Source organism: Cotesia glomerata, linkage group LG7 (genome assembly GCF_020080835.1).
Source record: "Cotesia glomerata isolate CgM1 linkage group LG7, MPM_Cglom_v2.3, whole genome shotgun sequence".
Lineage (NCBI taxonomy): Eukaryota > Metazoa > Arthropoda > Insecta > Hymenoptera > Braconidae > Cotesia > Cotesia glomerata.
Genome location: NC_058164.1, coordinates 9,167,439 through 9,191,031, shown reverse-complemented (window position 1 = coordinate 9,191,031; position 23,593 = coordinate 9,167,439). Strand labels below are relative to the sequence as shown.

General features: G+C 29.3%; 1 protein-coding gene across 23 annotated transcripts in view; it reads right to left on the bottom strand.

Annotated features, from left to right (window-relative positions):
• LOC123269560 (protein piccolo) overlaps window positions 1–21,724 on the bottom strand; it is a 70,431-nt gene extending 48,707 nt beyond the window's left edge. For 8 of the 23 annotated variants that reach the window (XM_044735362.1, XM_044735363.1, XM_044735365.1 and 5 more), the window contains exon 1: window positions 21,498–21,724. In XM_044735362.1, the coding sequence (XP_044591297.1) occupies window positions 21,498–21,638 (141 nt within the window). In that variant the 5' untranslated portion in view covers window positions 21,639–21,724. Of the gene's footprint in view, window positions 1–266; window positions 663–1,130; window positions 1,252–7,925; window positions 8,150–8,227; window positions 8,918–21,497 lie in introns of those variants that run through there. The other 15 variants (XM_044735369.1, XM_044735378.1, XM_044735374.1 and 12 more) reach the window with 9 other exon arrangements.
• Window positions 21,725–23,593: the final 1,869 nt, after the last annotated feature.

Genomic DNA, 23,593 nt, shown 5'->3' with positions numbered 1-23,593 from the left:
AAAAAAAAAAAAAAAAAAAAAATAAAAAAACAGACAACCCGCATTGGAGAAAAATCTTAATAAATATGTCACATTAAATGTCTATCCTAAAATGAAATCAAGCAAGCTATTTCCAGAAGTGTATAAAATTTAGTCAGTAAGCAATAAAAAATCAGATAAAAGTGTAAACGATTGAACGTCAAAAGATACATAACATAAATGTACAAAAGGCATATAGAGTAAGTGGAAGAACCTCAAAGAATAGATAAGAAGACAAATGTGAAGACCTGTTGGCAGCCAAGACGACGTCGCATAGTAAACCGCAGCGATCCGCAACGCAATAAGACCAGTACACACCAGGAAGCCAGGAAATGCACCTGTACTCGCTCTCTCTCGGTACGTAGATATATAGATATAGTCGTAGAAAGGTATATCTAATATATCTCAGGCTTCAAGCCTGGGATTCACTATCAAATCCTTTGCGCTTCGCTTATTCAAATTTCCGTTTCACGGTTGATTGCTCGTTGTCGTAACGACCACCGGTTATATCTCGGCAATATGCGGTCGCTATTACTGACACTGATACTATCACAATCAGGTATCATGTATGTAAATGTCAGCGATACCAATAAACCCGATACGAGATTATAATCTATATTTTATTAGGATGCTCTTTATTTCGGGTATTTTTGAATCTTTTTCATCCTACGCTTTTTAATCGGTTGCAAATAAATTTTTAAAAATGCCTGATAAATTAAAGCTAAATATTTTATTTGAATAATATTTTTGACTTACACGGAAGTTCTAGAAATAAAACAAAAAAATTTATGTATAAAAATTGAACGGACAAATTTGATTATAAAATTTTTCACTAATATTTTTCATATCAAAATTTTTGCTCTGTTACCAAAAAAATTGTATTGAAATATTGATTAGAACTTGTAATTTTTACCAAAGTTATGTTTATATTAATATGACATACAACGCCGATTGGCGTTCATTAAATAAATAAATCAATAGATATTTTTCAACTTTACAATTGTTTTTTAAATAATTGAAGCATTGTATCAAGTTAAAATTTTCAGAAATTTTTAAAAAATTACAAATATTAAGACAATTCAAGACTTGTATGGAGAAAAATTCTAAAATACCCTGACAAAAACCAGCCTAATTGAATTTATAACAAACAAAACTGCTGCAATATTAGACGTAGCAATAAAAAACTACAACTAAACAGTCTTGACGTTAACTCACTGACGTTTCACTGTACACTGTATCAAGTAGACAAGTAGCATAACTGTCTACCTCCAGCCCCTGCAATCAACGGCTTATAATATAATAATAATAACAACAATAAAGATGATAATAATAAATAGTGAGAATATGGCAGTATGCTGCGTTAAAGCATGGAGGGATTGGATAAAAGTATGAACCGGCTAAGCCATTGAACCACGCGGCCAAGCGGAGCGATATTTCTACTTGATACGTTCTAATTATTTTTACTGCTTACTATTGAGAAATATACACCAGAAAGCCTCTTTACTTATCAATAACCTTGAATAAGTCATTATTTTTCCTTACCTAGAATTTAAATTGTTATTTTTAATTATTTATATTTTATTCGTTTGTTGATTTACTTTTTTTTTTTTAATATAAACAAGGTCATGCTATAGTCTCTAAGTGTGACCGTATTTCTGGATAAAAATATAAAATCGTTTTTTTATCAAATATTTAGATATCTAAACTTGCTTTTATAGTTAGGCAGTTTTATATCGGAAACCTGATAGGAAGTTGACCATTATTTCTTTATTAATTTTTTCTGCTTATTTTGTGAGTCAATTTATTTTATTCTGTCATATGTCAGTTTTTTTTCTAATTTTGAAAATAAAAAATAAAAAATTGCTTATAATTTATTCAAAAAATAAATTATGAATTTACTTTAGTTTAAAATTTTATATTTTTCATCAGCAGCTGTAACGTTATACTTCCCATTTAATCCGGCATTGCATATTTAAATTAAAATATCATAAATAAATAATTTCAGTAAAACTATTTTATAATAAATTGTAATCAATTTTTACTTTGCGTAACGTCAAAATTCGATTTTTAAAATATGTTTTATAAAAAGAACAATAAAAATAGACACCAATTTATTTTTTATAATCAAATTATGTCAATTTTCTCATATTTTCTTATTTAAATCGTTAGTGTTATTATTAATAATAATAAGAACAATAACTTAAAAGTAATAAAAATCTCATGTGATGTCTAACTAATAACAATCTAAATTTAAAGTGTAGAAAGCATGAATTTAAAGAGACATAATGTAAAAATGTGTACTACTAGTTAATCTAATTAAAATATTAAAGTATCAGAATTACAGTTATTATTACGTTTTTTATCATATACTGATAAAATGATTTGTTAATATTTAATAAGTTTTATCAATTGGTAATAAATATTTGTGTAAACTCATGAATGAAAAATAAGTAAAAAAAATTCAATTTTGACACTTTTTGTATCTTTATAATTTCAATAGACAATAGAATTCCATTAGATCCGGTATATTAATAATGTTCTTATAAAAAAACAGAAGAAATAATATAAATAATAAAAAAAGCTGGCAATAGCCTAGTCGGCTCGGTGCCCGCTTTTCGAAAGAGTGGGACCCGGGTTCGATTCCGGCACGCACCACTATTTTTCAGTGATTATAAATAAAAATATGCGCGTTACGTTGCCAGCCTCTGAAAGTGGCAGAGATAGCCGGGCGGCACACGTCTGACTTGGGTGATCACCCATTTAAGCAACAACTTAAATGGGTGACCACTCTAGTCGGCGTTGGTTAGCGCGAGGGATCTCTGCACACAACAAGTAAAAAGCAATTCTTCTATAAATAATAAAACAATGTTTACAATAGATTACAGAATATTTTTGCGGTGAAAATTATTAGTATATCATATCATTTTTATAAAAGATTGTGATATTATTTTTTTGTGAACAATCCTCACATCGCACTGTAAACAAGTCGCGTTCACTGAAAAAAAATTTGTTAATTGTCAATAAAAGTAATTTCTTTTAAAAAAATTATTCATTCAAAGTTAAAAAAACGATTCAATATATTGATAAAATGAACAAATTGTTTCCAAATAAATAAATTCATTAACCGTTAATAAATTCTTGTATCACTGTATACGATGCTATGTCACATATTGTTATTTATCATGTATTTTTTTTACTTGCCATTTGGACATCCGACCTTTTTATAAATAAAATTATCTATCTATGTACTTATTTTGAGAACCAAATATCACAAGTTTATTAACAAAAAAAAAAAAAAAAAAAAAAATTGACTTGAGTAGAAAAATTCTTAAATTAAGAAATTTTTCTCGATTCCAGTAAATTTTACTTAATTTAATAATTTTTCGTCTTGATTTCCAAACACCCTATAAATTCATTTTATCAGTAATTAATTCCACCCGAAACATGTAATTTACCAATTATATGCCACTAGAATTATAATTTCAAATTACTTCAAAAATAAAGTAATAGTCTAGCCATCGGTCTATAAAAAAGCTATGCTAATAAATATTAACAAGGATATATATAGCCGGCAAATTTAGCTTCATAATGAATCCCCTTTCCCGGTATGACGTAACCTAGCGAGTTGAAAGCTTCGAGTCATGAGCGTGGCTTGATAACGGCTTGCAAGCCCGCACATTGGAGTCAGTTGATCGTAAACCACCAGCAACCGATACCCAGCCGATAGCTCTTAGACCGTATAGACATGTACCTCCATCTATACCAGCACAGTAGCAAAACACCCGGATGTACACAGAGATACATACAAGTGCTATATAAAATATCTTAAAATTCCAAATAATAGTCTCTGGTTATATTCAACAGCTAGGTTTTACTTCTTCTTAATTCTTCTAGACTACTGCCATTACAATCACCATTTACACGAGAGTACATCTGTACTCAACTTGGGCATTAGAGCGTTTGCCGACTTGGATGTTGGAGATTTTGGAAACTGTGAAGCTTAGCCGCGATCCCAAACAGACAAAAGTTTGTCTGTCTTACGATGCGATACCCCGCAGTAAACAAACTAAAATAGAGTAAAAGGTATCCCTTGAGCCATTTAACATGGGTGCGGGTGTTACTTTAACGGTGTTTGCAGAGCCACACATCGGCCCTATCAACCCAGCTACTATTCTATATACTAAACCCGGGAAACCGGGTACTTAACATGCGAGTTGCCGCACGTTACGTGCCTCATTACAAATTTAACTGCAGTATTGTGACCTCTCGTCAGTCTTCCATCTATTAATCTATCCTATTGTATATTATATCACTACATTTCCAATATTATTGTCTCGAAATAGCGAAATTCCGACTATTCGATTCATCTCTATCCGAATCTCTCTCCACATAAATGCACCGCATTTATCTACACCAAACAAATCTATGTAATTCATCATCAATAATACCTGATTCTCATTTTATTGTATCATCAGCGTCATTCAACAGTCAGCCGGGTGGAAACTATTCTTTTTTTAATTAGAGCTTACCGCACGATAAAAAATATGAGGTTACATGTGGTGCAAAAATTTTAAATACTATTAGGGATAATTTTTTTTAATTATGAGAAATTAATTTTAATTATGAGGATTAATTTTAATTATGAGAAATTGTAATAAATTATAAAGAACATGTGGGTTTTGTGCATGATAATTAGATTTTATTAGACGTTTGGTTATTCTTTCGGATTTTTTTTTTATTTTGATAAATAGATACAAGTAGAAATTTAAAAAAATTAGAAATGCAATTTTTTAAATATTTTTTTAGTACAAATTTTTTTTTTGAAAGAAACCCAAAAATTGTCAGATGTTTTTTTATGAAAAAAAAAAATTCTTCGTAAAAATTGGGCTATGACTGTTGAGTCTTAATAAAGGAAAGTAAAATAAAATATATCTTAAAAATAATTGAAATATATTAAAAATTTATCTTAGAATATATAAGAAATACATTTCAAACTATAAAAGATAAAAGATATAGGGGAACCGAGGGCACGAAGACCCCCTGGGGCACGACGGCCCCTCTCATAAATTAGGTAAAAATTTTTTTTTCCATTTTCCGTCAAGTTATGACCTTTATGATGTTTTTATGATATTTCGGGCCAATCTGTGATACGTGGGGCATAATGGATCACTCGAAAAAAAATGACAAATTTAAAGAATTCATTATTTTAGGCCTTTTCAGATCAATGAATCAGAATTAATTTAATTAAACTGAAAAATTTAATGAAAAGTTGAATTATATAGCTTATAAAAAATTGAAAACATAAATTTTTGAAATTAAAATAGTAATAATTATATTATTAATTATTGATCACGGTATCCTCTGCACCAGACAGAAACCTAATCTCAAAAATTTATTTGAATTCCTCCAAGGATGTCTTATTTTACGCAATTCGTATTTCTAATTTTGACTTGACAAAAATATAAAAAAAAGGTCTGGTTCAAGATATTACGTATTTTAAAAGCTCAACCTGAAAACTCAACCTGTGATTTCAATCAATGTAAACTAATGTAACCAATTCATTGCTAAATAAAATCTATATTTTTTCTTGTACGTGGGTTCAAAACCTCTGAGTGCAATAAAAGAAATTAATTATATTTTTAACTATTATCTATTTAAAACTAATTAACAGCTTAAAAATGAAATTTATAATAATTTTTTAAGACATTAACAAAAATTAAACTTTGAATAAAGCATGAAATATAAATATTCGATGATTAGGAAATCACATCGAGATATTTTAATGAATATACGATTATTCGTAATGATCACAGACATATTCGTCAGAATAATCTTCGCCAATACCTGCGCAAAAATCATAAGACCATTTATTACAATTTTTACATTGAATCCATGACTCTGAGGACTCTGAGGAAAGTCCATAGCAATAAAGACAATGGCAATCATCATTTTTATATTTTAAATGTTTTTTTTTTCAAATTTTTTGATTTTGATTTTGTTTTTCTTGTTTTTTTTTTTTTTCTTTTTTAATTAAAGTCTTTTTTTTTTGCTTCATGTTGATTTTTTTTTTCTGCAAGTTGTCGGTGATACTCAAGACTCGTAAGAATCGTGGTTTTCCCTCGACGCCGTTTTCTGGGAGGAGAATCTCTAGATTTTGATAGTAATAGCTTTAGTAAAAAAAAAATTTTTTTTTCGATTTTTTGCGAAATTTTGACTGATTCGTTCGAAATAGATGGAAAATAAATAAATTTGATGGGTAAAAGCCACAAAAAGAAAAAATCGGCTTAAGGGGACCGTCGTGCCCCAGGCTCCCCTAAGGTAAAAGCCCCAATAGATGCTCATGAACCAGTATATGATCACTCCATGTATTTGTATATCTACATTCACAAATATAGATATACAAATACATGAAGTGATCATATACTGGTACATGAGTATCTATTGGAGCTTTTACCTGAACTATAAAAATATTTAAAAAATAATACATGGTTTGAAATACATTTTTATTTATGGACCAAAAGTTATTTATTTAAAACATACTTTTTATATAAATTATGTTCATATAAAAGTCTATTTCATTATTATTTTTATGCAATCAAATTTATATAAAAAATTCTCTTTGAAATATTAAAATTACAAAAGCCATTACATAAAAAACTTGACTCCCTAGAAAAAAGTATCTCTATAAATTTTATCACACCTTCAATCTTCTACCTACATTAATTCCTACCTTAAATTCAAAACATACTCGAGTACACAAAACGACTTCAAAAAACTTTCAAAATTTTCCATTAGTGAATAATCCTGTTAACTAAAACTCGAGTAGTATTATACCAAATTTTTACATCCTTTAATCACCAGTCACAGACGAGTGAGTCTGAAAGTAAGATCCGCAATTAAATAACTCAAACGGTGGCCGCCGATAAAAACCTAGCAGCGAGTGTCCCACCCTCTTAGCAACCTTAATAACTTCGTCCTTTAATTCTCGTCCTTCCTCTCTAACAAAATTCCTAAATGCACCGACCCGATAAATTTATCGCTCAAAATTGCAGTTAAGTTTCTTTGCACATAAACTTGCATTTAAACTCAGTCTCTACAGCCTGGATCTGCACATAACGGATCCCTGCATGCACTTAAACCTACGCTCCTACTTCCTACTTTACTATACCTTACATACGAGGGACTAAGTCCCTCAATGACGTAATCCCGTGTCATATTGACGAATTTTAGGGGAAAAGAACCGCTGAACCGCACCCACCAGACAAACTTATTCATTCTACTTATAAACATCCCCATAAAAATACTAATCCCCTCCTCCCTCTCCCTTTTCAAACTTTAAATTCTATAGACTTTCACTTTCAGACGATTTTATTAACCCCCGATATCTTTTAACAATTAAAACAACTTAATTAGACAATACTGTTGGTATTGCGGGTTCATACAATTTACCAATATTTTTTTTTTTAGTTTTTATGATATTTATAATAAATTTAAGTATATAATCATTTTTTATGATACAAAAGTTCGCCGAAAAACATTTTTTTTTTCAAAGCAACAAACTAAAAAAAATTTCAATAAAATTTTACCAATTTTCAAACTTTTTTAAAAATAAAATGAATGTATTTCTTTAAAAAAAACCAAAAATTGTTAAAACGTCTGCTAATTTCAGGGTCATAAATTTTTCTTCCCTTCAAAGTTTTTTTTATAAATTAACCACATTACCTAAAATGTTCCCCTTTACTCAAAAAGTGAACAACTTCTATCTCCTCTCACTCAGTCACCAAAAAACTGTCCCTCCTGAGAATCGAACCCGGAACTCCAGTTTGCCATCCCCGCTCCCAGAAAAAGCCTTACCGGTGAACCAATACTTCCTAAGAAAATGATAAAATAATGCCTTAAAACCTCACCTTATCAATTGGCATCGAAGGGCACGCACGGCACAGGTTCCAGAATGAACCAATCATGAGGCCGCGTTGTTTAGGGCAGTGGAACAGTAGTGACACGGCCTAAGGGCCGACGGACACCGTGTCCCGTGTCGTGGACACGTCAGGCCTCGGACTGCACTCTTTGTTAGCCGTTTTTGTGGCTGTAAGCTTCACCTGTAGGCTTACACCTTTCGAAACACCACCTACTCAATTATATTTATACCTTTTTTTTTTATCTATATATATATTAAAAATATATTTTTATTAATAATCACTCTTCTCACCACTTATTTCTGATACCTCGTGGCAGTGACACTAGTCCTGTAAAAAAAATTTTCACAGGACCGAGACAAGATCACGTAGCATTTATGAATTTAAATTTACAACACTGATTGATTTTATTTTAGTAATATTATAAATGCTTCGATTGATATTCCTTAATATCACTGAAATTATAGTAAGAAGAAGAAGACTATAAAGAAGTTAATATATCAACCGATATAGATAATAATCACTCACTAAAGGTTTATTTTTCACGTCCGGCTTCCCGGCTTTGCGCGAACCTCTTGAACTGATGTAATGTCAAACGGTTTTATAAAATAACTATTTATATTATTTATATTGATGCAGTATTTTTTAATTTTTATTTAATATTGCGGCGATTCGCGGCTCAAGGGTTGTTTAAGGAAAAATGAAAGTTTGTTAATTTGTTAAGGGATGATGATGAAAGAGTTACGGAGCCACTGTCGGGTACGAGTGCCGTATGTGGAGTTCACTTGTCAACTTAGTAGTTGTGTGGTGGTTGATGACGGTGGGTGGTGGTGATGGTGGTGGTGGTGGAGGTTCGTTGGATATACCCGTATAGTCGAGGATATATCCTCCTCGTCGTCGTAGTTGTATCGTGGTGCTACGGACGAGTCGTCGCGACGTGTCGCCGGCCAGGCGCTAGCTCACTACCAATACCATAAGGGTGAGAAGTGAGAAGTGAGAGGGGAACGAAACGATCTGACGGCTAGAGCGATTGCGCAATGATGTCGGTCGATAGTCCGCAATGTACTACTACTAGTACATACGAACCCTAGTATTAGACTACCCCCAACCGTGTTTGTCGCGCTCTGTTTTCTACCCGGCTAAAGGGGTGATGCGGTCCCGCTCCCACCGAGGGGTGGAGGGTCGGAATTCTCGTGTATGAGGACACAGGGGCTTGAATGTAGATGTCGATGTGGATGTAGGGGTGGCACCGTCATCAACTTGGAGGTGGAAATGGATATGTGAGTAACAGTAAGAGTAAGAGGATGTGTGTCTGTGTGGGGTGGGTTACATTTCTTTTATACTTCCGTCTTTCTTTCTTCACGGCTCCCGGGCTTTCACGTAGATATGGTTAATAGTAAATTTCCTACGTGAATCCACAGCCCATATAACGACTAGACCGGCTTTTACGTCATTCCTACATTGCTAAACCCACGTGTAAATAAATAAATTTATAATTTTCGGGTGGATGAAGAAAATTTTTTTCGTTTTTCGTTTGGAGAGAAATCATTCTTTTATGACAAAAATTTTTTTTTAGAGTTGATACTTTTTTTTAAGGGACAAAATTATTTTGAATTTTCTTAAATTTTTTTGTTAGCTTCAGATTCAATGTAAAATGATAGTTAGGTTTCATAAGAATGTCAATTACCAATAATAATAATTTCCTTCATTATTCAAGTATGCAACCTTTCGTCAGATTTATTCTGTTATATCATCAAGAATTTAGAAACGAAGTCAAAACTTTTGATCAAAATATATGTTTATATTTATTATAAAAATTTTGTAATAGTAGAACAACAGATGTATGAAGAAATCAATGATCATTAACAAGTAAACATACTGCTTCGTGCTATCATCTGGCTTTATTAAATGTTTTAGATCGTTAGAAAAATACATGTACGAAATAGAAGCGGTAACATTACGTAATAAGAATAGGGATTTGTATGAAAAATTTTACTTTTCATAAAGATAAATCCCCTCCACTACACAGCAGTAAGTGAGTGACGAAACTATAGTTACTCTATAGTTTCATGGAATTAACTATCAACTTTATAAGGTTAAGTTCTTGAGTCAACATTTATCTAACCAAGAGTCTTTCTTTGTATTCTTCTACATTAATAAATTAACAAAGTTCTCATATGATTCTTCAGACATTAATTTTAATTTTTTACAATACTTTTTTTTAAATTTGCAAGTATAAAAAAAAAGTAATGAACTTTGCACAAAAAAATTCACATGATACAATTGAATATTTCTAGTATCTTTTCGGTAAAATTTACTTTTTATCTCGCTGCCCTAGTTATTTTCTGTCGCTCAGTAATTTTTCTCGGATAACTTAAGAAATTTTTTACCTTTTGTACTTTCTGTATTGTCCAAAAATTTTGTTTTATTTTATTCATTAAAATTTTATATGAAATTTTACCATTTTAATTTAAACTTTGAATGGAATATATTTTAATTTTAGCTTAACAATTCATCATTTTTATCAATAAGTTTTTTATTTTGAATAAATTTTTTTTTTATTATTAGTCACAAATTTAATATTCATATTTTTGAATTAAAAAAAAAAAACTTCAATGAATAATATAAAAATGAAAAACTTTCATACAATTGATTTCCCAGGTTTTTATTTTCAAAGCGAATTTGTCTTAAGAAAATAATTTTTTTTTTTTACTATAAAAGCACGATGAAAAAAGGCACGCTCGTGTGGATTGAATGCTAGCTCTTTTTATATTATTTTTTTTATAATTTTCTTCATTTTTCCTGTAAGCCGCTGGGTACACATTTGAATGTGACGAGGAATGAGAGTTAGCAAACGCGAAGAGGAAGTAAAAGAGTGTAACAGGAGCGAGTGGAGTTTGAGAGACCAAAAGGCAGCATTACACAGAAAGCAAGAAATTGAGTGAGAGAGAGAGAAAGAGGAATAAAACCGCGAGGCAGAAAGGGGGTGCAGAGGGGGCTTGTAGATGAACCAACGCGGGGCAAAAGGACGGCAAGGGTGAAATGGGCACCAGGGCCAAGGGGCGAGAAAAAAGACAAGAGAATCACTCCGTATCTCTGTGTAACTTCTAGCTAAACTAACGGCGCCGTAACGTCGCGACTATCATCTTTTACTCGTCATTTAAAGCATAACAACTCTGGATGTAATTTATCAGAAAATTAAATGATTCTCTTGCTTCCTCTTCCTTTTTTTACTAATACACGTAGTAGGCCTTTGACAAATTAAATTGAAAAATAAAAAATTTAAAACGCTAACTTGTTAATACAAAAAATTCATCTGGCAAAGTCAATGAGCGTAAAGGAAAATTTATGAGCCTGAGATTGAGATAAATGAACTGGCAAGACTTGAGGAAGTCCTGAAGACAACCCCGGAAGAACGACATTTCAAATTGAATTATTAAAAATTTACATACATTAGTTTTACTTTTACGGCCTATTCAATTTTTTTCTCATTATATCATTAATTTCATTTTTTGAATTTTCTAAGAATTTGAAAAATTTTAGTTAAATATTTTTACTGAAAATAGTTACTTTCAATGCACGTGTGTAAAAGTAGAGATTCTGACACGCTTGAAATGGCGTCACGAGTCTAAGGTTATGGCAGTTTCTCAAAAAGATCGAGTACGTTGTTAAGTACGGACAAGCGTAGAACATAGAATAAGAATACGGATATTTATTTTTTAAAATAACATAAAAAAATTGACAGATCAAGAAAAAAATTCTTGAAACAAGAAAATAATTTTGGATGGTTTAATTGTCTTTAATCAAGACGAAAAATTCTTGAATCAAGTAAAATTTACTTAAATAAAGAAAAATTTCTTAGTTTAAGAATTTTTCTACTAAAATCAAGATAATAAAGTTCTTAAAAATGATTTTTTCGATTCAAGTTAAATTTTAGAGAAGAAAAAATCTTAAATTTTGAAATAAACTTGCCAACATATGAAGTATGTAAATGTTTAGTAAAAAATAATATAGCTTTTTTACGACCATGACAATGAGAAAATGTATGAATCAATAATATAATAATAATGATGATGAATAATAAAATGAAAATTAAGTTGAAATTATTGATTTAGGAGAAAATGAACGTAATTATTATTAATAAATTAACGAGGAAAAAAGTAAAAATTAATATTAAGTCTAAAAATGAAACCGGGTCGGTTACAAAATAATTAATATTCTTCATAAAATTATGTCATGATTTCAAAACCAATTGTTTGATTATAAATAAACAAGTGATTATTTTTTATATTATTAATTGAAATGTTTTTATTTATTCAAATAGATGCTCAATAAACGAGAACATTAATCATGAGGGATTTTGTCTCAATTAAATTTGAATTTGATTGCAAAATAATGTGTACATTTGTTTAACTTGATAAATATAGATCTCTATGAATTGATACATGTATTTTATCACATATATAATGGCACACTAGTAATTTGACACGAATGAAATATTGATTCTCGTAAAATCGTCAACACACGCTCCGGAAAACTTATTTCATTAGACAGCAAAATTTATCCAAGCCTCTCTTAATTTCATCCTACTAAATTAAGTACACCTCGATGACTTAATATGATAACGCAAATTTATAAAAAAAAATTAATTAAAAATTATATTAAACATTTCTTATTAATAAATCGGTTTGTGCAAACTCTCGTAAATCTTTGCTATTATTATCGCGCCTTTTGTTTACGTCTAAATTTAACCGACGGAAACGCCCTTAAAAAATCAATGTCCTTTTTCCACCAAATAATTATTGCGCACTAAATAAATGAAATTTTCTTCATTTCAGATAAAAAAAATAACTTTTAATTTAATTTCTTTCGCAACATTCAATTAAAATTCATTAATTAAAAAAATGTCTACCATTGATTTAAATAAAATTACGCAACGAGGAGTGAGCAGGTCAAAAAAAAACAAAAAAATGCACACTGACATGTTGACGATATAAATACATGAAAAGCTTTGAAAGATTATCAGCATCAAAAGTTGGTTTGCTAGAGCACAGAGTTGAGATAACACCCTCTCGTTATGCGGATAAAATATTCTGGGTACTTGCCGTGATGCTAGAAAAAAAAATGGACGGCTACGCCGTAGCTGGTGTCGTGTCGCCTGGGGGGATATAATATGTAAGTAAGGCAGAAGGGGGTAATATAGAAAATTGCTCAGAGGGTGTCGCGCCAGATTTACATTTACGGAAACGCAAGGATGAATTGAAAAGACTTTTCCATTTCCTCCTCACCCTCTCCCACCCCTGTTCCACTACTGGCATGTTCAATCCGTCTCTGTTACTCATGTTTGTACATTTTACTTTATTTAGCGTCTTAAAACTGCATAAAAGTACATGCCGTATTAAAATAACTACAGAGATTTTTCTGTGATAGCTGTCCGTGAAAGTAACAGTTACATATTAAAGGGGAGAGAGGATTGGTTTGGAGTAATTCTCTTAGAATTTGGTCCAATATAATAAACCTTAATTAGACCAACAATTGGAATCATTATAAGATTCAATTTTTAAATTTAATAATAAAATTTCAATTATCATTTCTCAATATATCTACATTTTCATTTTTAACATAATTTAATTGTTCATTTTTTAAATATTGCATTATAATTATCCACTGAAATTTTTTGTCATACTGAAAAAAAAAATTCAAGGTCAATTAAAAGAAAAATTCTTGAATCAAGTAAAATTTACTCAAACTAAGAAAAATTTTTTAGTTTAAAAATTTTTCTACTAAAATCAAAACGATAAATTTTTTCAAAATTATTTTCTTGATTCAAGTTAATTTTTTTTTCTATATAGCTAAACACAAAACAAGTTGTAATGACAAATTATTATGTTAGCGTAGAGATAACAAATTATATGTTATATTAAATTGTTATATTAAAAGTTTTTTGATGAAAAAACCGCTAAAATAGATTTGTGTTCAAATGGTATTTTTTTGAATATTTGGGTACTGGAAATATAATTTGACGAAAGTTTTGGAAACTCTGTTATGAGATCATGCAAATACAAATGATTTATAAATAAATTACTACCAAAAATATCGTGAGATAGACTTATACAGATCTCCATAGATTTAACCAAATTTTTCCCGACTTTTAACCAAAAAATAAATACTTTGATTCCAAATTCAATTGAGCCCCCCTTTTCCTATTATATATCGTCACTAGGCATTAACACAGTTGGAAAATTGTATTGCGTATCGATTTATTTACCTTTAGTCTTTGTTTTTTTAATTCTTTCAACAGACGCCTCTCAGCAGCTACCGTGGAAATAATTCGTGCTGGGAAGTGATTTGTGTGTGAAAAAAATACGAATAAACAAAGTGGTAAAAAAAATAAAAATAGTGACTAACAATTATTGAATTTTATCAGCGCACTCAACTGAAAATGTTGACATATATAATTGTAAAATTGTATACGTATGTAATGTGAAGAACGGTATGCAGAATGTCAATTAAAATAATAATCGAGTTCGGTGAGCCGTGGATAGGAACCGACAGTACGAGTAGACATTAAATTATAAATTAAGAGAGTAGATGAGTGTAATGAGATAACACTACCTCGATAAGCGATGGCATGGTTACTCAGTAATAATGATAATAAGACAATAGATTATTAACTGTAGTGTTGATGTTGAATCATTTAACGAGCTCATTTCATTTGCATACTACTTTTCTCACTAAAGTATGTCACTACTTACACCTTAATAAAGTATATATATGGTTTGTACACACACACACATTTATAATATATGTGTCTAATAAGTCAAAAGAGATCTGAAGTCTCAGAGGGTTCTCAAAGTAAAATTATTAGAATGGCTCTCAAATATTTGCAAGAAAAATCATCCCTTTGATGTTATAAGATCGGTTACTTGAGATTATGGGATCCGCAAGCGAAAGTTTATATTATCATAGAAATGGTTACTTTATTTTAAGAACAATTACCATACTACATAGGAGTCATTTTCATAATGAATGTACGAATCGAAATTTCAATATTTTGAAAATAAACGTATGTTGTAAATTATAAGAATTATTTTTATAAAAAATATTTAAGATATTCATGTTATTTTTTAAGTTTGTGCTAGTTAGAATATAATAGTTACAAAATTTTATTGATTTTATAATTAAATCAAATTCATACTCCCTTTAGTACTGAAGAAGAATAATACACTGATAAAAAAAAATTGATTTGGTAACAAAAAAAAGTTCTTGAACCAAGAATGTAACTTTGAAGGATTTGATAATCTTGAATCAAATAAAAAAATTCTTAAATTAAGTAAGATTTATTTGAATCAAGAATAACTTCTCAGATAAAAAATTTCTTCTACTTGATTCAAGTATATCAAACTTTTTAAAATGATGTTCTTGGCTCAAGAATTTTCATCTTGAATTAAGTTAATTTTTTTATTAGTGTAGAAAACTATCAATCACTATGTGACTGTGAAGAATTACGAACTATAACTAAAAAAAAATTTCAGATCAATGATTTTTAGATCATTTTTATCACAATATACATAATTTGGGTACTTTTGAAATTAACTTCACATCGTTATGGTAAGATCAATAACTAACAAACCATTCAAATCTGCTAAAAAATAAATTATAAAAAATTGACCATCGCCAAAAAAAAATACAAAATCGTGAAAAGGTAAAAATTTAAGTTACGATCTTTTTAATGGTAGCAAATTTAACTATAGAACACAATATTTTCTTCGTTATCTTAATGATATGAATTAATATTTATCATACAACCACATTCATACATAGAAAATAAACTAAGTAAATAAAGAAATGTAACCTAATGAAAAATTTGAATCTATATAAAACTATTCCAAAAACATCATAATAAATGAAATCATAATAAATACTTATCATAATAAATACGAAATCGAATTATAATTTAAGTTTGTCTACTACAAAAAGATTCCTGATATCAAAATAATTTTTTGTTGAGATGAGAAACAATATTTACAAGAGTAAAAAATTTCCAGCATAAAAAATTGTAAGGTTATTGTCTTGCTTTACGTTCATTCTTTACCGATAAACATAACACTAAAATTGTCTTCGTTTCTACTAAAATCTATGTACTATAATTTACGTAACAAATTGATTTTTTTACTCCATAAAATTGAATTTTATAGCACAAAAAAAAAAGAAACACCGTTGTTGCAAAAGAATTTTTCATATGCCCAGGATATTTTTTTTCGCATAAAATCAACATGATTGCTCTGAAAGATCATCAAATCTAAAAAAATTTTCGTCATTGTGTAGAGTGTTAAAATTTGTGCGTTGAATATTACACTCTAGAGTGTAGAATTTAACATTCTCGTGAGTTGATTTAATGATTTAACACACTAAAATGTTAAATTCTACACAGTAGAGTGTAATATTCAACACACAAATTTTAACACTCTACACAATGATGAAAAATTTTTTACTGTATACACTAGATCCTGATTTTGGAAATTCATCAGATCTTAATAAAAATACAGTTTTTCTTTTAACGTTTCAAAAAATTTAAACCATAGCACTTTTATTAGTTCGCTTCTGAATTACTTCTGAACGTGATGATTAATTAAATTCCTGCAAAATCCATCTAAAGGCTCATTAATTTCCATACCTATTTATTTTTTTAGACCTCCAACTTCCTATCTTTTTATCTATTTCCTGAAATTTTACAATTGCACTCGTTTCAACAGTTCTAAAATTTTTAGTAGTTCTGAGAAGTGTACTTCTATTTTGGCTGCCGAATAGTCTTCTTGATCTTCATCCGTTTTTTTTAACCTAAATTACTTCTAAGGATTTGAAAGATATCAAACTACGAATTACATTATGCATTGAGTTTTTTATTTGTTAAAAAAAATCAGCTATAGAGAGCCAAAAATAGTGAAATTGCTTCACAACTGCACTCATGAATTCAAATAGCAAGCGTTTGAAATAAATAAATAAAATTTATCTTATATAAATCAAAATTATCGTATGTAACAATTAAATAAGAAACAATATATTATTATAGCTCTAAGACACGCAGAACACTTATGGTATTACTCGGAAGCGAACAGCTACATTTTATTGGTGTTTTAAATGGTTGAAAATCACGAGAATATTTCGATGAAACAGATATAAATTCAATATAATAATATGAATTATTGTTTGATGAGTTATGTCTGTTTACAATTTGAATTCAATTAAATCTACACGGAAAAAAATAATCGGTAGAGGCTACCGATTGGCGATCGGTAGCAGCTACCGATTTTTTTGGGTAGAGGCTACCGATTTTTTCGGCAGAAGCTCCCGAAAAAATCGGCAGCTGCTACCGAAAAAAAATCGGTAGCAGATACCGATTATTTTCGGTAGAGTCTACCGATTTTTTCGGTGTAGGCTACCGATTACCATACGGAGAGAATTTTATGTTAACGGTAACCATCCTTATTTTGTAGCTTTTACTATGCAGAATGGCTATTAATTTTTGCAAAGTTAAGATGATAAATGCAACTATCCGGCGATTGTAATTAGTACAATCAGTATATTAATTCCCACACACAGAAAAATAAATTAACTTAAGTTAATTGATTCAATTGGATCAATTGATTCAAGAGAAAAATTCTTGAACCAAGAATATAATTTTAAAGAGGGTAATTGTCTTGAATTAAGATGAAAAATTCTTGAATGAAGTAAAATTTACTTAAATCAAGAAAAATTTTCTTAAATCAAAAATTTTTCTACTCAAACCAAGAATATTGAGCTCTTCAAAAATATATACTTGTTTCAATTCTTGAAACAAGTTTTAGTGAAATTTAGTGTCATTGCAAAGGTCTTGACTTGAATTTGCGTCTTTTTAAGGTTTCATATCATTCTCATCGATAGTCAATTTATCATGATAAGTATTTAGGCTGTATTCGAAAATACTTCATTTCTAGACACATAATTAAGAAATGACCTTTTATCTTGTTAATTATTGACATTTTTAAAGATATAAGCTCATCCCGACATTACACTCATCGAGACTTTTTATTTGAGTACCCACATCAATTTTTCATATATTTTATATATTTATATATACACAGAAAAAAAGATTTCTTGACTGGAGAATAAAATTCTTGGCTCAAGTAAATTTCCGGGTACCCGAAGTTGTCTTGGCCGAAGTCAAAATTTTTCTTGAAATTCTATTCTTGGTGGAAGTAATTTTTCTTAATTCAAATTATCATAAATACTTGATACAATAAATTTTTATATTGGATCAAGATTTTTAGATACTTTAGGGAAGCAGCGCCACCTACTTCAGCTGAGAAAAAAATTTTCTCACCTTGAGAAAATTTTTCTCTTGAATATTTGATACCCATTTTAGATTATTTTAGCACGCAATTATACATATTGAATGAAAGAAAATAGTTCAATATTATTTGATCTTCCCATTTGACATATTCGTCAATAAAAATATTAATGAAAATTTATTATCGAGATATTTAATTTTTTGGAGCAAGAGAAAGAGTTTCTCAAGACAAGAAAATTTACTTCTGTCAAGAACTTAATTTTTTGGAGCAAGAGAAAAATTTTCTCAAAACAAGAAAATTTTCTTGATTTAAATAAATTGTCTTGGATCAAGATACGTATTTCTTGAAGCAAGAGAATTAATTTTGTTGGAATAAGTGAAATTTCTTGTGTCAAAAAAAAAATTTTTTTTCGCCCAAGAAAATAATTAGCAAGAAAAATATTTTCTTGGTTCAAATGAACCATTCTTTCTGTGTATATATGTATATATATTATATATATGTATATATGAAAAATATATCCAAATGCATGTGGTTACTCAAATGAAAGATTTTAGTGAGTGTGACATCAGGATGAGCTTATATATTAAAAAATGTCAATAATTAAGAACTGGCATTGCTATCTTGTCAACTATTGACATTTTTAAAGATATAAATTCACCCAGACATTACACTTATCGAGACCTTTCATTTGAGTACCCACATCAACTTTTCATATATATATATATATATATATATATATATATATATATATATATATATATATATATATATATATATATATATATATATTCACATACAAAATATTTTAAAAAATAATTTTTTGGGACTTGGATGATATTTCTCGGTTAGTTTCTAAACAGAATCTATACCGATTTTTTCGATTGCGGCTACCAAAAGGTATTTAATTTAATAAAAATTTATAATAAAAAAATACCTAATAAATACTCCTCATTTTTAATATTTTGTATTTAAGTAAGTGTTATTTGTATCTCAAATGAAGTTCCTTTTTTTTTGTCATTAAGGAGTGAGAATTTAACTTCTCGTTAAGAAGATAAGAAATTTTCAAAAATTGGTAATCGGTAGCAGCTACCGATTATTTTTTTCCGTGTATATTATTATCATCGCCGTTATTGTTATTAGAACAATGTCCGAATGGTGTTCGCAATTGATATTGATATTGAAATTTACTTAACCATATTATAAATTATACGGATTAGGATAATAAATAATGAGGTTTAAACTAATTATAAATCAAATTTTCAAAATAACTTGCAATTAATTTTAATAGCCGATTTCGTGAAATGTAACGAAAGAATTTTAATAGACTTTAAAGTTATTGCCGTTAGATTTATCGTGATTATCTTAATGACAATTGTAAGACTGCAGTAGATATTTGAAACGAATTACTGCGGGTAAAATTAAGTTTGTCAGTGACAGAGTAATACATAGATAAAGCTACGTATAAGTATATATAGGGTAACAGAAAAAAAATATTAAACGAAATATAATGAAAGCGCAATAAATTTATAGACGTAGAAATGGTCGTTGCCCTATACTACAATTTCCGGCAATGTATTCTCGACGTTCCTCAACGTGGATTGCATGCGAAAAAATTGATGGAAATCAAGCTGGAGAGGAGCCAAGTGAGCATGTCCTCAAGGTATATCAGAAAAAAAAGTGTCGAAATTGATTCGAGAGTGTTTCAGTCCATCTGCGCGACCTTCCGTCATTTATGAGAACTACACCAGTTAAAAAGGGAATTCCCTGCCCGACAACCAGGTTCAGGACTTTCAACGGTAATATAAAACTCTACTCTACTTACAGTCGATAAAGACGCGACAAAAACAACCCTTGACTTTCTTTTCTTATAAGAAATATATTTGAAAAATAACAAACAATGAAATAAAATCCTAAAAATAAAAAAAAATTGTCAAATTATTGGATTTTGAATCAATAACAGTTTATATTGTCTGGACACAATAAACTAAAATTATTGACTTTTATTTTGTTTCATAGAGTAATATAACCCTTTGAGCTATTTTTATTGCCTTTACTTTGCCACACCTCACGTTTCAGGTTCACGGCTAATGAGAAGTGGCTAGAACTCTTTCCTCAAGTAGATTTAATAAGTATAATACCAGGTACTTGTAATGATCACCTTTGGAAATGGCAATTTTAGCTGAATCAGCGTCCTCTTTTTTAAAACAACCACTAAATAGAGTCTGGAAGAAAATCAATACTGACAAGAAATATTAAATGCGAGGTAGAAAAATAAAACAAATACTAGGTGGGTATAAAAAAGAACGAGATTGACATGATAATCTATACACGGCTAAAAATACTCACATAAAAAAACACCCACGTTCTACGTCCCACGTGAAAATCTTTGCCTAAGCTTATCGTTAACCACCAGCTACAAGTGCCAAAGCCAATTCAGGAAGGATTTAGGTTGCTTCAACTGATGAAGACTAAAAATTTCATCAACTAAATCTTGCTCTTGATAAATCCAATGATTTATCAGCTAAGATAAAAATTTTCCTCCATAAGAATAGTTAATAATTTTTTAATTAATATAGGTAATAATTATCAAGTAAAAAAAACTTGATCTTGACAGTAAAAATGGTGAAGATGATGTAATTATTAAAAATATGTATAAGCAGAAGGACAAGTAATCAACCGTGCCCTATCTTTCAACCGCGATCGATCGCAATATTCTCAACGCGTGGATATTATTCAGACATGCACACGGGTCGCGAGGGGGTGCAGAAGGTTAACAAACCCTTTTTGTATTGTGTGTGTGTATCTTTCGTCTCGCATTTCCGCGCGGTCGACGAACGCACGTCTTATAGACCACATTATATATACAAATATATAAATACATATTAATCGATATGGACTCATACACTATTATGTCTTTTTAAATGGGGTAAGGATCAGTAGTAGTAGTATTCTTTAGGCTCTGGGCATTTTCCCATTCGGCCGCTGTACTTGATGGTGGAGTAGTTGAGGGTAAGGATCATAATAGCAAAGAAAATAATAATAATGATAACAAAGGAAGGAAGTAAACAATAAAAAATGACTCAGAGTTTCCACTCCTATGATTGCTAAACTACCAACACAAAATTATAAAATAGAAATTAAAAAAAATTCTCAATACTACTAACTAACAATTATTACTAACTAATAATTGTTTTTTTTTTTTTTTTTTTTATTATTATTGATAATCACTTACCAAGTATTGTCTGCAATTTTTTTTATTTTTAACCGTAGCACGTTGTTTTTTCTTCTTGGACGTTGTAGCACCCAAACCACCACCGTTTCCCGGTTTTTCTTTAATGGATGACGTCAACAATGGTCCTTTATTCGCAGGCATTTCAACAGTTTATCTTAAAATGATTTTAACAATAATTATTTTTAACAGTTCTTAAAATTAATTTTAGTTATTATTATTGTTTATAATTGAGCTTTTGCTTGAACACTTTTTTTTCGATTTGTAATTGATAACTGTTTTTATTAAATATATTTATATATAAACATCAGCTAAAATAATGAATTTATTAATTAACACCAGGTCCAGCAAGTACAGGAGCAAGAGTGTTGAGTTGTCAGTTGACAGATTATGTACACACGAGACGGTTACTTTTTCGAGTCATCTTCACATGCGCGAATAAGGTTCTTGGCCAGGTTTTTTGTGGAGGGAGTGCGCAAAAGGGCGAACTCACCTGTCGCACCTCACAACCTCAATGACCTCAACTATCTGACATTAAAATATCTCTTACTAATTATTTCATGCTGATGTCATCATCTTCCTATTGTACTTATCCTTACTGTATATTATGTATTACGCAATAAACTTAAATTATGTGACCAGAATACAGGATATGACAATGATAGTGAAATTCACAAACATTTAACAATTATTCTGATTGTTTTATAACAATTAAATCATTTTGAAAAAAAAATTGCGCCTGTAGAATTTCAAAGAATTTTAAGTGTGAATTTTTTATAATATTTTTTGTTATCATAATTGATTTGTTATAAAAATTCTAAAAATTGTCAAGCATCTGTCAATTTGTGATCCTTAAATCAGCAGGCATTTACAAATTTTTTTATGACACTGAAGTTGACAGACATTAGAAATTTTTTTATAATTTTATAGCAATGAAATTATTATGAAAAAAATTTAATAAAAAAAGTTCACAGGTGAGTATTAAAATAAATTATCAGAGAAAATTTCAAAAATCATCATTTTTATTATTGTTATTGATTTGTTATTGGAATTTAAAAAATTGACAGCTGTCAGCTAACTTCAGTATCATACATTTTTTTATTATTTCATTAATTAAATTAGAACAAAAAAAATATTTATAAAAAATTGCTCTTGTACTTTTTCAACTCTGCTTGAGAAATCTAATTTGAAATGATTAAACCCACGCAATGTGTATGTTTATATATGAGTCAACTCAAATCATATTGAATTGTTTCAAATTAGATTTCTCAATGAGGGAAATGTTTTAAGTGTGCAATTTATCGTTTCATTTTTTTATAACAATTTTTTCAATGAGAAAAATCCTAAGAATTGCCAGATTTTTGCTAATTTCATTTTTATTGCCAATTTCAGTATCATAATATGATAAAATACTTACTTTTATTTTACTGGTTTATGTTAGAAATTTCGGTGCATTTTATCTTTCTTAATGAAGAGTTTTTAACAGCCATTTCTCGCTATAGTATTCTTGTTATATTTTTTTAAGGTTATCTATATATTGACAATAAAAGTTACTTCGCTCTTTTTATGAAAAATTTTTGGTTAAAATTTTTTTGTTTTGTTTTTTACAAAGATGAGTAGATATGTACGACTTTCTTAGTCGTACGTGAATGTTAGCATGTACTCCAAGACATACTACTAGCCACTGTATATGTAACGTTGTGCTGAATATAAATTCGAGATTGAAGGTCTCTAATAGCTAGAAAAGCAATCAAGAATTTTTAATTTTATTTGGCGCCAAAAAACTTGAGTGTCAGCGCCTCTGTCAGAGAAGCCATAGTTTATGATACTAAAATCAACTAACATCGCCCAAGCGTCACATAAAAAACTGTTGACTTTTTGGTAAATTTTATTTAACAAGAAGTCAGATATTAATAATTGTCAACTTAAATTCAACAAAATATTATCAAAAAAATTTTTGTGCCGCTTGGGCAATGTTTAGATTATTATTACAATTAAATTATAATGAAAAAAAATTTCACATTAAGGAATTTAAAAAAAGTATAAATGCGAATTTTCAAAAAAAAAATTTTTTTTTATCATAAATGATTTGTTATAAA